General features: G+C 35.7%; 3 protein-coding genes and 1 non-coding gene across 5 annotated transcripts; 3 read left to right on the forward strand and 1 right to left on the reverse strand.

Annotated features, from left to right (window-relative positions):
* The first annotated feature begins 3,826 nt into the window (after positions 1-3,826).
* On the forward strand, positions 3,827-6,984 carry LOC122579516 (aluminum-activated malate transporter 14-like). Of its 2 annotated transcripts, none has more exons than XM_043751700.1 (6): positions 3,827-4,218; positions 4,443-4,595; positions 4,682-4,954; positions 5,079-5,200; positions 5,403-5,546; positions 6,185-6,984. In XM_043751700.1, the coding sequence occupies exons 1-6, from the start codon at positions 3,972-3,974 to the stop codon at positions 6,836-6,838; spliced, it is 1,593 nt and encodes a 530-aa protein (XP_043607635.1). In that variant the 5' UTR covers positions 3,827-3,971; the 3' UTR covers positions 6,839-6,984. The 2 variants fall into 2 exon arrangements, with proteins under 2 accessions (XP_043607635.1, XP_043607636.1); XM_043751701.1 differs by having other exon boundaries at positions 3,828-4,218; positions 4,455-4,595.
* Positions 6,985-7,165: 181 nt separating this feature from the next.
* Positions 7,166-7,237, reverse strand: TRNAC-GCA. Its single transcript has one exon. It is a non-coding gene; the product is annotated as a tRNA-Cys (tRNA).
* Positions 7,238-7,558: 321 nt separating this feature from the next.
* Positions 7,559-8,801, forward strand: LOC122578834. Its single transcript, XM_043750882.1, has 2 exons — positions 7,559-7,735; positions 8,107-8,801. The coding sequence occupies exons 1-2, from the start codon at positions 7,594-7,596 to the stop codon at positions 8,625-8,627; spliced, it is 663 nt and encodes a 220-aa protein (XP_043606817.1). The 5' UTR covers positions 7,559-7,593; the 3' UTR covers positions 8,628-8,801.
* Positions 8,802-8,990: 189 nt separating this feature from the next.
* On the forward strand, positions 8,991-12,913 carry LOC122578832 (protein ABCI7, chloroplastic). Its single transcript, XM_043750880.1, has 3 exons — positions 8,991-9,971; positions 11,562-11,821; positions 12,364-12,913. The coding sequence occupies exons 1-3, from the start codon at positions 9,063-9,065 to the stop codon at positions 12,686-12,688; spliced, it is 1,494 nt and encodes a 497-aa protein (XP_043606815.1). The 5' UTR covers positions 8,991-9,062; the 3' UTR covers positions 12,689-12,913.
* Positions 12,914-13,712: the final 799 nt, after the last annotated feature.

Raw genomic sequence — 13,712 nt, forward strand, 5'->3', positions numbered from 1 at the left:
GGGTTGACCGTAACCCTGCATTTGTGGACCTTGGGTGAAGTTTTGTGATCCTGTTATATTGGATGCTTGTGTATTGGTTGGAAAAAATTGGTTTTGGGAGTTCTGTTGGTACCCTGACATGTTTGTCCCTTGATCATAGTAACATGGGTTACTTGTTCCTTGTACCTGGTACTGCGGGAGTGAATTTGTCGAGTACTGAGGGAAGTTGGTGTGCTGCGTATAATGCACATATCCTGGCACATTATATTGTTGTCCTGGATTTGATATTCCTTGCGGGATGTTCTGGCCACCTTGGTTGTTTGAACTTGGGTTGGTTTGTCCTTGGGTGTTGGACCCTAGGTTACTTTGTCCCTGGGTGTTTGACCCGAGGTTGACTTGTCCCTGGGTGTTTGGCCCTAGGATGCTTTGTACCTGGGTGTTTGACCCTAGGTTGCTTTGTTCCTGGGTGTTTGACCCAAGATTCACTTGTCCCTGGGTGTTTGACCCTAGGATGCTTTGTACCTGGGTGTTTGACCCTAGGTTTCTTTGTACCTGGGTGTTTTGACCCTAGGTTGCTTGGGTTTTGAGAATTATCTTGTGATCCCGCTGCATTGCTTGGCTGGTTATTGGTCCTTTGCACTCTTGATCTTGGATCCATTGGTTGCCTACGCCTTTCGCCTGGCGGTGTATCACCATCATACTCGTCATATTCTTCATCGAAATTGATTGCCCTTCCTGATAATTCTCCCGCGTCTTGGAGACGCCTTAGAGTGTTCAGGATGCTGGCATAATTTTGTCGTATGTATGCATCGTTGATCTGGGGTTGAGCCGACGTAGAGGCGTGTGTCACCCCTACTGATGAAGGTGTGATTGGTGTGCCGCCTTGATTTCGGTTTAGATATATGCTTTCTCCCCCGAAACCAGGTGGCGGCCTATCTTCCTCGCTCATTCTTCTAGGTTTTAGGGTTTGGGAAAACAAAAATTTTTGCAAGTTTTGCTGTTCGGAAAATATCTCGCGGATGGCGCCAATTGTTTGTACAGCCAATCCGGTTGCCTAGAAAGGAGGAATGGGGGTGTTTGTGGTTGTTCGTTGGCGGTTCCCTTCCGGTAAGGCTATGCCTTTTGTACGCCAAGAATGTGTGTAAGTGATTATGAATCATTCTAGCCATTCTTCCCCCTATTTATAGGGGGTTCATGACTTATTCCCCAAGTAGGGTTTTCTTGGGTCGTGTATATCCCTTCCGGAAATAAGAGATTTGTTCTGATCTTCTTTCCTAATGTATAGGATTCTTGATAGATACAAATCATTTCCTTGTTTACCGAAAGTAGAACGTATCATTCAAGCGTACCCTGAGTGTTTGCTCTTGGGTGGGTACGTCATCAGTTGGAACATTGAACTGGTCTGGTATGAAGCTGATAAGGACTATATGAACTTGAATTTACCTAAACTTAATCCTTGGAATTCCAAACTATTCACTCGTACACCGTAAATTTCTAAATAAATTCCAAACTTGAATTCAAAGGTGAAACAAACCAAAATCATTATCTAGTGGAAAGAAAGCATCAAGGACACACCTTAATTACACAACTCAAGACGCAAGTCATTGTGCTGTATTGTAAAATAAATTAGTTGGGAGATTTGTGTATTTTCAAGTAAATTAATATATGGAGGTTTTCTAGACATGCAAAACTTATCATATGTGTGAAATAAATTAACAAAGCACATGATATATAGAATGACTTATATAAGGATATGTCATGTGTACAAGGAGCTGTCTATCCTGAAAATATACAACCTATAGGCCTTCAATATAAAAGTTTCTATCTTTCTAATACTTTAATAAAAAAGAAAAAAATAAACCGGCTTCATCACATAAAACAAAAGATTTACAGTTGTCAAAAAGTGTTTGGGTACTGTAAACAGTTTGTATTTACATTGGGGGAGAGATGGCGACATCACCAATTCACAAGTGATAAAATGCGGCACGTTGCTTTCTTATTAAAGTTTGGTTAACAATGCTTGACACGCTTTAAAAATCGAGTTCAAACCAGCATGAAAAATTGAAAAGTAATGGGCTAAAAATTTTATGATCCCGGTTCACTATTTCTAGCCTTTTCAAGTCAAATTCGGGTTCGCCATTTCAGGAATTAAATTGGTCCTCCTACGAATCCTAAATTTTTTAAAAACGGAAACGAATAGCTCACCTCTCACTTAAATTGTACTATATCACTGAGATCTTATAAATTTATTTGTTAATCATTGGAAGCTTTAATTTCCATTATATCATCTCATGAAAACATGGTTAACCAAAACGGGAACGAATGTTCCAAGTCTTTCCCTATACAGACAGTTCCTGGTTTTGTTAGTCCAAAAGCCAATTTTATCAAACCAAAACATATCTGTAGAAAAATTAATGTTTTGATCTAGGTGTCTCAAAGAAAATATTAGTTCGATTTTTCTCAAAGCTTTCATGGTTTAGTTTCGGCTCAAAATTTTACGACGTGCACACTTAGATAATTTTTTGCCAAAATCGAACTTAACTGAGTTATGTTAAAAATGTGCAACATGTATAAACTAGAAATTAGCAAATGAGAAAGAAATTCACACGTGTTTTTACAATGTGTGCGCGTGTTGGATTAGTTTGATGGCCACCGTGTTGGAGAGAGGGGCGTTTTGGGATTACTTCCGATCAAACGGCTTAAAAGAGGGTGTCGTCTGGTATTATAGGATAATGATAAATCAACCTAATTGGTGTGCCTAAAGATGTGTCTAATTGTAGGATGATGACATATGAAAAAAATAAAGGGCAAGATTAGGAAAGAGAATTAATGAAATCCACATGTCAAATTCTTAAGATTTTAGGCATATCGTTAGGCACACCAATTAGGTTTGATTAATTATTTTCCGGTATCATAATGTAATACCAAACAAATTGAGGTTTTAATGTTATGATTACAGATACAGCTGATTGAGTTAATGTATTGGTCTTGTCACATACAACTTGGGTTACTTGTATACCTTGAAAGAAAATAATATATTGTTCATCTTTTTAGGATTTATAAATAAGAAAATGTTAACCCAATTTTTAGGGGTGCGAGTTGTACTTAACGTGTATTACATTTTATATCAAAAACATTTATTTTGAATTTTATGGTAAATGTATAACTGTTTAATAATGCGTTTAGCAAAATTCAAATAAATAACAATTATCATTGATTAACGTAATCAAGTTTACTTTATATATGCGGCACAACCCAAGAAGTTTCCTTTGTACAATTGTACTACGTGTTACTAGATTATTTCATTTTTATAAAGTTTTCTATATATCAATTTAATAACTGTACATTCTTCGATAAACCGAATAAAATATCTCATGTTTTAACTCAATGATCACAAATATCGAAACATAACCACGTTAATTCTATATATTATATCTTTTGTTTCTCGTTCGTTTTTATTTTCAATGATAAAATAATAAAAGTGAAATATAATCAAATTAAATGTTTTTATATTTAATTATTATATGCTTGAATAATAGTCGTTATCTCATAAGTAATTATTAATGGATTTTGGAAATAAAATAAGTTTGTAAAAGTTGGCATACACTTGTTGCAAACGTTTCACCTATATTATTGCGACTGATTACATTTGTTTATTAAACAATAATTGGTTTTTATTTATTTACATGTATAGATATGTGTCATTAAAATCTAGGACTAGTATCCCTTTCAATGGAGACCATGTGAATTTTTTTACTTTCTCTGTCTTCCACACAACACACCTATATATATTTTAACAAATTAATTTATCATGGTGTCATATGCTCTCTGCTTATAAATATAATATAAATATATGTATTGTTTGTCAACATCGCATATATAGTTTTTCTTCAACAATAGAAATCTTGTTGAATATAAGTGATCAGTAGATGCACCTGCACCATTGTCGTGTGTGGCCGGCTGTGTATGAGTAGTAGTAGTCAAACACGATAATGACCGATTTGAGCAAGAAAACGAAGATTTACGTAGACAAGAGTAGGAGGTTTCCGGGTTTGGTATGTCGAGAAGTATGGAAATTGGGTCGAGATGATCCGAGAAGAGCGATCCATGCACTTAAAGTCGGGTTTTCTTTGACATTGGTATCTTTGTTATATCTTATAGAACCTTTGTTTAAAGGTGTGGGACAAAATGCTATTTGGGCTGTCATGACTGTTGTAGTTGTCCTCGAATTTACTGCTGGTACATATATACGTTTTTCATAACTAGTTACGAGTACTTTTTTATTTATTTTTTCCTATGGTTGATTTGACATCGATCGATCGGTTACTGAAAAACAATATGTAGTAGTACTTAAAAATTATTCTCCGTACTTATAAAGTGCGCGCGGCAGTAAACATACACTCGATCTTTTTGTTATATATCTCAAAAGGATGTTTACTAATTATATATATATATATTACGAGTAATTTTGATAGGGGCGACGTTATGCAAAGGATTAAACAGAGGATTCGGGACGTTGTTGGCAGCTTCATTAGCCTTCTTCTTCGAGTTTATAGCTAGAGAATACGGCAAGGTTTTTCGTGCAGTTTTTGTTGGAGCTTCAGTTTTTCTAATCGGTACGTACGTAATTAATGAAAAAAGATCATGTTGTTACACTTATATGTAAATGTGTTATTGTAACACATTTGATGGATGTTGGCAGGCACGTTTACAACATATTTGAGATTTTATCCAAAGATAAAAAAGAATTATGATTATGGCGTGCTAGTATTCCTTTTGACATTTAACCTGATCACTGTCTCAAGTTATCGCGTCGACGACATCCTGAAACTAGCGCACGGGCGTATGTCGACGATAGCCATCGGTTCTGGTCTGTGTATCCTTATGAGCATTTTCATCTTCCCACATTGGTCAGGAGAAGATCTTCATAATTTCACTGTTACCAAAATTGAAGGCCTGGCAAAATCAATCGAAGGTAATGTACAGTTGTACGCACGTACATTAAATTCGATATTTTTTTTTCATATTTCACTTATAATAATCGTTAATGACTAATAATAAAAAGATTTCATTCTATGTTTTAAACACAATGCGCGCAGCTTGTGTCGATAAATACTTTAATGACGAAGAAATAGATATGGACATAGAAGAGCAAACAGAGGATCCTATTTACGACAATTATAAGGCCGTTTTAGATTCAAAATCCACCGATGAAACCCTCGTGAGTTCCTTTATTTCTAATTAGTTAACTATAGCTATATATATAGCTAAATGTTTTGGAAAAAATGACATATTTATAATTACTTCTATAGTTATAAAGTTATAATATATATGTTGCCAATGGCACTTATTTGCGCTCTGTTTTCTTTTGTCTAATTAACGAGCTAATAATTGAATCAATGTATGTCGAATGATACAAACAGGCCCTCCACTCGAGTTGGGAGCCGAGACACTCGTTGCCTTGCCACAAATTTCCGTCGCGACAATATGTGAAACTAGGAGGCGTCCTTCGTCATTTTGGGTACGGGGTTGTCGCTCTTCATGGAAGTTTACAAACCGAAATCAGGGTACGTACATTATTTTGCAATAATTACAACATATATATAAAGGAAATAGTACCATAATAAAGACGTTTTATGAGTTGCTATATTTATAGATTTATTTATGTACAAGTTGACAAATAATTTACATTTAGGTGAGATCCAAAAATGGATTGTACGTTCATAATTGAAAGATTCTTTCTGGCGTATACATACATGATTCAATTAATTAGGTTCCAGATCATGCTATCACTTATCACATCTTTATAAATATCAACTTATATCATTTTCTTCTTTTAATTATATAGTATTGTTTTGATACCGATGAGATTAGTTTAGTACTCGTAAATATTATGGTCGGCTTGGCAGCTAATTATTCATTGTGCGTTTACTCAACTGTATTACTAGTATCTAGGACTTAAAAGGTTAAAATAATCATCACCAAAATCAGCTTTGAAATTTTTCTAGCCAAAAATCATCAGGATGACCATGAAAATGGTCTAAAACGATTACAAGGGACCGCATATTTTGTGTCAAATAACTCCTCATTTATGGGTAACCTATACAAATTTATTGACTTCCTCCAGTTGAGTATTATTTATAACATGTTCTTATTATTTGACTTTTCTTGATAACAACAAATATTTTTGCTTCAATTGTTATAGACTCGGAGATCAGTAAGACTACTATTCAGGGATCCATGCATTCGCATGGCAAAAGAAATCAACGCAACTCTAACGGAGCTCGCCGGTAGCATAAGAAACCGACGACATTGCTCTCCGGAAATCCTGACCGAACGTCTTCAACAAGCACTGCAAAACCTCAACAGCGCCCTAAAGTCCCAACCCAGACTCTTCCTCGGCCCAAACTGCCCTAACAACAATTCCAACATGCTAGCCTTAGTCGCCGCAACAGCAAGACAAAAATCCTTTAACCACTTAACCAGCTTGAAAAAAACCGACTCCCCCAAAAAGTCCGGCTTGAAAACCGACTCACCAAGGAAATCGGGCCTGAAAACAGAGTCCCCTAGGATATCAAAAGGTGGGACAGAAGCCGAGAAACGGATTTTAAGACCAACATTGAGCAAACTAACGATCACAAGCTTGGAGTTCTCGGAAGCACTTCCATTTGCGGCTTTTGTGGCTTTATTAGTTGAGTTGGTGGCTAGACTTGATGTTGTGATTGAGCAAGTTGAAGAATTGGGGAGAGTGGCTTGCTTTGCGGAGTTTAGACACGGGGATGACGTGATTTTGGATGTCGATAAGAGAACATCAACATCAACCGAGATCAATGTTCCTAATGCTGCTGGAGCTGAGTGAGTGATCAGCTGATTTAAAGCGAATAGCATTACGTAAACGGTATAAATATATTATTATCTTTAATTGAGACCATCAAGTTAGTAAAAAGCGTATTTTGTAATCCTGGTTTTTGTGTATAAAATCGATATGAGATGGTTGCTTGTGTACGTCTTATATCTAAGTGCGAATAGGTCTTTTGCCAATAATTCATTTTTCATATGAGACATACATATTCGGTATGATCTATAATATTTTGATAACGATGGTCACTAATAATTTATTTAAAAAGCATCGAATGAATAATAGAAAAAGTGTCACAATATAAACTCGTCGATAAGATAATAAAAAAGGGCCCTACCGGGTTCGAACCGGTGACCTCTCGATCTGCAGTCGAATGCTCTACCACTGAGCTAAGGACCCCATTGACGATTACTTTTTCAAAAGTTTCTGATTTCTCTCATCTTCACAATTGTTTCCTTTCTCTTTTATAACCTCTTATCATTGATAAACATTCTTTTATTACCTGTTTGATGCGAAGACACACGTGGAAATTCATGCTATTTTCTTCTTGCTTAATAAATTCTTGGAAGAATGAGAAAATTAATCGAATTAGAATCTATATATAGGGTACATACATATATTAATGTGTATTTCAAAGTAGGGCCTATGAAAGGTACAATTTGTTGAAGATAAGATATAAATAAGTGGATGAAACCCACTTAACTTTTAGTTTGTAAAAACTGTTTTGGCTCAATTTCAAGTGTTCATTTTTGGGTATGGCTTCTTGCATATCAAAATGTGTGTGCCTCTTTGGTTGGAACATTGGCAAAAACAAAACTAATGATAAACCTCAACCCAATTATCATAATATTGATCTTGCTTTTCCTTCTTCCCTGCTCACAAAAACGTTCCTCAATGGTACTCTCTTTCTCTCTTTCGCGTCTTGTTTTACTTAAAACGTTGCGAAGTTTTCCCTCTATATATACGACCAATGTACATTGCGGGGTTGTGATTATACGTTTGTGTTGTATATCCCCACATCATACCTAAATAGAACTTTATCATAAAATAATGTATTCAATCATAGTTCAATAAGTTAGTGATTTTCTTTACTAATGGTTATGATCATGTACTTGTATGTTAGTATGTAATCAAAAGTTAGACTTAATTGGGACTGTTTAAGTGGTAATTACAAGTATTGTACGATAGGAAAAAAGAACCCTGATAAAATGAATGGTATACATTAGTTTGGACATATGGTTGAGTTTTGCATATATGATCTTGAGCAGGAAAGGAATTAAAATGTTGCTACAAGGCCACCTTAGACGGATTTAGTGCAACCTCTTTTCACGAATGTAGCGATTTCAAGGGCCCATGTGTGATCATCGGTTACACAGATGACTCATTCAAGTTTGGTGCATTCAATCCCGAAGGTTATAGAAGCACCGACGATTACTACGAGACCTTTGATGCATTTCTATTTTATTGGCCGGATGAAGATAAGAATGAGCCTATAGTGTTGCCTAAAATAGGAGGTAGTGGTGCTGCTCTTTTTGATTATGCACGAGGTGGGCCACAGTTTGGGGCTGACGGGCTTCTTATTGGACCACCACTCGCACCGGTCATGGGTGGGTTTGCAGGACCCGATACAAATTCAGGTGTTGGAGATTTAAGGCAAGCAAAGTCAAGATTAGGATTGTCTTATGCCAAAAGAGTAGATGGAAAGGAGTCTTTGTTTGGTGATGAGTCCAGGGCTTCTCTTGATGAAGTGCTTGTTTTTTGTAGTCCTCAAATTGCAAGCCTATACTGAATGGTCTGATTTGTAAATGGTTGTTTTACCAGACTGTACTATCTCATTTTGTAAATTTGTTAGCCCAAAAAGCATCTATGATATTACATAGTGTATAGGTACAAGAGGTGGAACAAAGTGTGACTTTGGTTGTGCTAAAATGAAACATCTAATATATGTTATTTTTCTCACCAATTTCTCTGTATGCATTCTTGTTGGGCTGAAGTTAATATGGTCATGAAAAGATCACATATTGCCATATTGGTCGTTATTCCCTCGTTATTACTATAAAAAAAAGAGATAAATTTTGGGAAAAATATAATCAAACTAAAAATAGAGGGACTTGAGTAAAAGTTACACCATATGATATGACACTTCAAATCACCTTATGGCGATATCTTTGATTCCCAGTCAAAATAAACCCACACACCAGACTCCTCACCATCTCCACCTTCAATGGCTGTTTCAGCCTTTACACCAATCATCCGTACAACCCCATCACCATCTTTCACTATACCCACATCATCATCATCATTCCTCACGAAACCAAGAAAGGTCAAACCTTTTTTGTTGACCAAACAATCTTTACCCCCAATTTCAGCTGCTCTTTCTGACCCATTTGTTCTTCAAATTGCAGAATCTTTAGAAGATTCCTTACCATCTTCATCATCATCATCAAATTTACAAAAGCTCAGAGATTTTGCTTCGGAATCTTTACTTTCTACACCATGGCCTTCAAGAAAAGATGAGCCTTTTAGGTTCACAGACACATCTTTCATTAAACAATCAGATATTATACCTGTTTCTTTTCCTATAAAGCATGAATCTTTAAACAATTTAAGTGTTTTTGAGGATACCCAGTGGCTTAATTTGACTATAGTTGATGGATATGTTGTTGATTCTTTGTCACAGTTATTAGGTTTGCCAGTTGGGGTTTTTGTTGGGGGGTTTTCGAGTATCGGGTCCGAGGAAATAACGAAAAGGGTACTCGAGTTTTTGGCTGGTAACGAACAGGGTGATTTGTTTTGGTCCCTTAATGGTGTTGGGTCACCTGAATTGGTTGTGGTTTATGTGCCTGAAGGATGTAAAGTTGAGGGCTTATTGCATTTGAGATATGTTTCGAATGAAGGGAGTGATAAGGGTTCGAAGAAGTTGCCGGTTTCAAATCCGAGGGTTTTAGTTGTGGTGGAGAAAGGTGGGGAGATTGGGATACTTGAAGAGTATATGAGCGGTGATGGGGATTTGAGTTATTGGACGAATTCGGTTATGGAAGTTGTGGTTGGTGAAGAAGCTAAAGTTAGTCATTCTTATATTCAGACTCAATCTTTGAACTCTGCACATATTAAATGGACATCCATTCGACAGGTAATTTAATGTGAATATGATTTCATGAAAACATAGATGATATTAGCAATTATAAGGGGAAAGAACACTGAAATCGGATCATATGGCTTGTTTAGATGTATCTATATACATTATGCATACAACTTAAGGTTCTTGTTCATGCTGTTGGTAGTCAGCTTATTGGTGTGCAGCAGATAGTCGTTTGCACTTGATTATCTCAAAGTAACTTTGATTGACATGTTGCAGGTTTATGATGTTAATATTAGTTGAATATCGTTATTAACTAAAGTTAATGCCCAACTAGTTTTTGGCAGATTTAGATGGCTTATTGGGATATATACGCGTAAGAAAAAACACCATACTGCTACTTTTTACCCAAAATCTATTATCGTTGCTAAATATAGTTATCCTTTTCGTGTTTACATAAAAAAATGGTTTTTTTAAAAGCCAGGTACAATGGTCGTTAGAATGACTGCATGTCAAGACAGTTGTTATTCTTTATAGGAATGCTGACTATTATTTATGCATCAAAACTTTTAGTACTCTGTATTTGGTTACAGACTCTGATACTTTTCTTTAATATTTGTAAATTGTGATGGCAATGAGTACGTAACTACGTATATATGCCTCTTTACCTTTCTCAAAGCTGTAATAAGTGCTGTTTCAGACCTGTGGCTTTTTCTATGGTGAGCCAAGACATGTTCAAGGGGCTCCCGTAGGTGCACCACTTTGGTTGAGACCTGAGAGGCCCTTATGGTCTTATGCACAGCTATGCATTTTCTGGATTTTGAACTTATATGACTAAAATTTGGACCTTCGAATTTTTCTACTACTTTTTTCTTAACCGTGGATCACGTTTGAAAATTTAAACTCCATATTACCAATCCATCTATGATTCTATCTCTCTTTTCATCACGTAATATGTTTTTTAATGTATTTAATCTCTATGTCATTTTTGTCTGTGTATGCAAATAATTCCTATTTTTAACATCATTGCTGTGTATATGTGTATTTATGTGTAGAATGTCTTAATAGTGTAGGGTCGGTGTGCACTATGTAATCATCCAGGTGCAAAGTTATTTTAAATTTATAGCAAGCTCTTTGTATGCCTAACTATATGTATGTCGCTACCGAGTGTCCGGATGCAAAGTTATTACAAGCTCTTTGTATGCCTAACTTTAGGTATGTTGCTACCGATTGTCCAGATGCAAACTTATCAGCTACAAGGCCTAATTTTATGCATCGTATATGTAGCTAATGAAACTGTATATGTATGTATGTATGTAGTTGCTTATCCAGACCCAAGTTCAATTAGCTATTGTTTTGTTCAACTTGTCCATATGCAATGTGTGTAATTGAGTATGTTATTAAATTGAAGTATGTTTCGTATCACATTGACTTATTATTTATTTTCTTTAGCTTATGCATGATATTTGAATTGAAAGTATATTTGATGCTTTAAGTATGGAATTGAACAACCTCTCATACATTTTTCTTCCATGTTATTCACTATGGTGTTCCCACTTATGAGGCCTGCATCTAGGCCCTATCGTCCCTTTGCGTCTTAAAAGCGAATTCTACTGCTAATTATGTCTTGCTTATATATTTTAGGAAAGGTCAAGTACCTATGAGCTAGTAGAGGTAAGCACGGGTGGAAAGTTGAGCAGACACAATGTCCATGTGCAACAAGTTGGGTCAGATACGATAACTGGATTATCAACATTTCACTTGTCTGGTAATGATCAAACACAAGATCTACATAGTAAAATAGTTTTGGATCATCCACGGGGATTTTCTAGGCAACTTCACAAGTGCATTGTGGCTCATTCACTTGGACAGGTTGTATTTGATGGGAACGTAAAGGTCAACAGGTAATTATTTTTGACTTGTCTTTCATACATAAGCACCAAGCATCATTCATATATTGTTCTCTATCAGTTGAGAGTATTATAAATTGTATTGGACTATTGGTATTTGCAATCAGTGTGTTCTCTACCTAAAATTAATCACTCATTACCTACCAGTTAATGAATTTCAAGTAAAATTTTCCTTCGGGCAGGACGTGTGGGTTGGTCCTAGTTTCTTGTAATCGATCTTTTGGGGATAACCAAATAATTGGTTTTTTCAGTATGTCGTGAACTTTAGTTGTTTAATAGTGAATACATGAATTACATAAAATGACCATAAGGGACATTCTTGTGATAAAGGTAATCGACTCTTGTGTGATGGAACTAAAAAGTCACAGTTTAGGTGAAAAGAAAGATTGCTAGTCAAGTATATTGAGGTTTCCCTTTAATATCTGTCCGATTATAATTGTGGTGAAACTAGTTATTTGCTCCATAAAAATCATAATGTAATATTAGGCTGTAATACATTAAATTATTGTTTTTACATAGCTGTAAAATGTTGGCAGATACGCACAACAGACAGATGCTGGTCAACTAACAAGGAGCCTTATTCTTGAGCCACGTGCAACGGTTAATGTGAAACCGAATCTGCAGATAATTGCTGATGATGTCAAGTGTTCTCATGGAGCTTCAATATGTGACCTGGAAGAGGACCAGCTGTTTTATCTTCAGGCGAGAGGTATTGATCTGCAAACAGCCAGGAAAGCCCTTATTCTCTCGTTTGGTGCTGAGGTTATAGATAAATTTCCATCCAATGATCTCCAAAAGAAGGTGGAGCTTCATGTAAAGAAATTACTGGATCCTCAAGTGGATGTGGAAAAATCGGTGTAAATTTTGATTTTGAAAAGTAATTTGTTTGAAATGTGTAACCAAAAGTGGACTTTGATTACAAATCCAAAATTTATAGGAAATTTGAAATTCTATGTGTAGATGTTGAAGGCTATCTGTAGATGTTGAGGTGTCTGGAGAAGCGGAAGATCCTTATTTTAATATGTGTTACACAGATACGATTGTCTCATTTTTTCTGTTTCGGGTAATTTTAAAATAAGTTTCTCATTTTATTGCTCCTAAAGTTTATCACTCATTTTATTTTAAGCATTAAACTGATAGTGTGATGTTAGTGGTTTAATTTGCGAAGCAGGAATTGTGTCTTTGTTTGTCTGGGTCAGGCAATTGGTGCATATTAGATAAGTTTCATGCATGAATCATTTTTAGTCAGAATTCTTTTCCTTTTTTTTTTTATTTATCAGGCCCAATTTTGGTTAAATGTTGAGAAAGAAACATGTTAGTGGCGAATTTATATACTTGCCAAAAAAATATCAATCTATGTTATACTGTAACGAAGATTTTAAATTGATTCGTATATCAACTTGATTCTGTATCCGCCTGGCACTCAACTCTCTCCAACAAACCCATTTTGTAATCTACCAAGGAAGGTTTACAGTGAGAAGTTGATGACTTGATGCACATATATATGCTATACCTTACAGTCATTAAAGATAAAAACACTTTTCACCTCTACCATCATGATCCATTGACCGCAAACACACTCCTTTTCTGGAAAGTTACAAACTTGCTCAAGAAACTTGAGAACTATAATTACAACCTAAAATAGGACAAACCAAGCTTATTATTAAGTGCTCATAATTTCTTCCATAATAACTAAAAATTGAGTAATGTGTAAGGAATTACTTAGGGACATATATGCAAATCAGTGGAGAGCAAATTAGTTCATACCCTCAATTGTAATCTCAAGAGTCTTATGGGAAAATAGTAAAAAGGAAGTACATTCGCAAGGCACAGTCAGCTCGACTCAGATTTTTTGGCTAAAAAGACCCCGATCTGTTTTCAAGAA

The sequence above is a fragment of the Erigeron canadensis genome, chromosome 8 (genome assembly GCF_010389155.1).
Source record: "Erigeron canadensis isolate Cc75 chromosome 8, C_canadensis_v1, whole genome shotgun sequence".
Classification (NCBI taxonomy): Eukaryota; Viridiplantae; Streptophyta; class Magnoliopsida; order Asterales; family Asteraceae; genus Erigeron; species Erigeron canadensis.

Excerpts from the sequence above, each read along its gene's own strand:
- LOC122579516 (XM_043751700.1), top strand. The coding sequence starts at position 3,972 with ATGACCGATTTGAGCAAGAAAACGAAGATTTACGTAGACAAGAGTAGG. Across the intron at positions 4,955-5,078 it reads CCTGGCAAAATCAATCGAAG|CTTGTGTCGATAAATACTTT; the intron begins GTAATGTACAGT and ends CAATGCGCGCAG. Across the intron at positions 5,547-6,184 it reads GTTTACAAACCGAAATCAGG|ACTCGGAGATCAGTAAGACT; the intron begins GTACGTACATTA and ends CAATTGTTATAG.
- LOC122578834 (XM_043750882.1), top strand. The coding sequence starts at position 7,594 with ATGGCTTCTTGCATATCAAAATGTGTGTGCCTCTTTGGTTGGAACATT. Across the intron at positions 7,736-8,106 it reads CACAAAAACGTTCCTCAATG|GAAAGGAATTAAAATGTTGC; the intron begins GTACTCTCTTTC and ends GATCTTGAGCAG.
- LOC122578832 (XM_043750880.1), top strand. The coding sequence starts at position 9,063 with ATGGCTGTTTCAGCCTTTACACCAATCATCCGTACAACCCCATCACCA. Across the intron at positions 9,972-11,561 it reads AATGGACATCCATTCGACAG|GAAAGGTCAAGTACCTATGA; the intron begins GTAATTTAATGT and ends TATATATTTTAG. Across the intron at positions 11,822-12,363 it reads GGGAACGTAAAGGTCAACAG|ATACGCACAACAGACAGATG; the intron begins GTAATTATTTTT and ends AAATGTTGGCAG.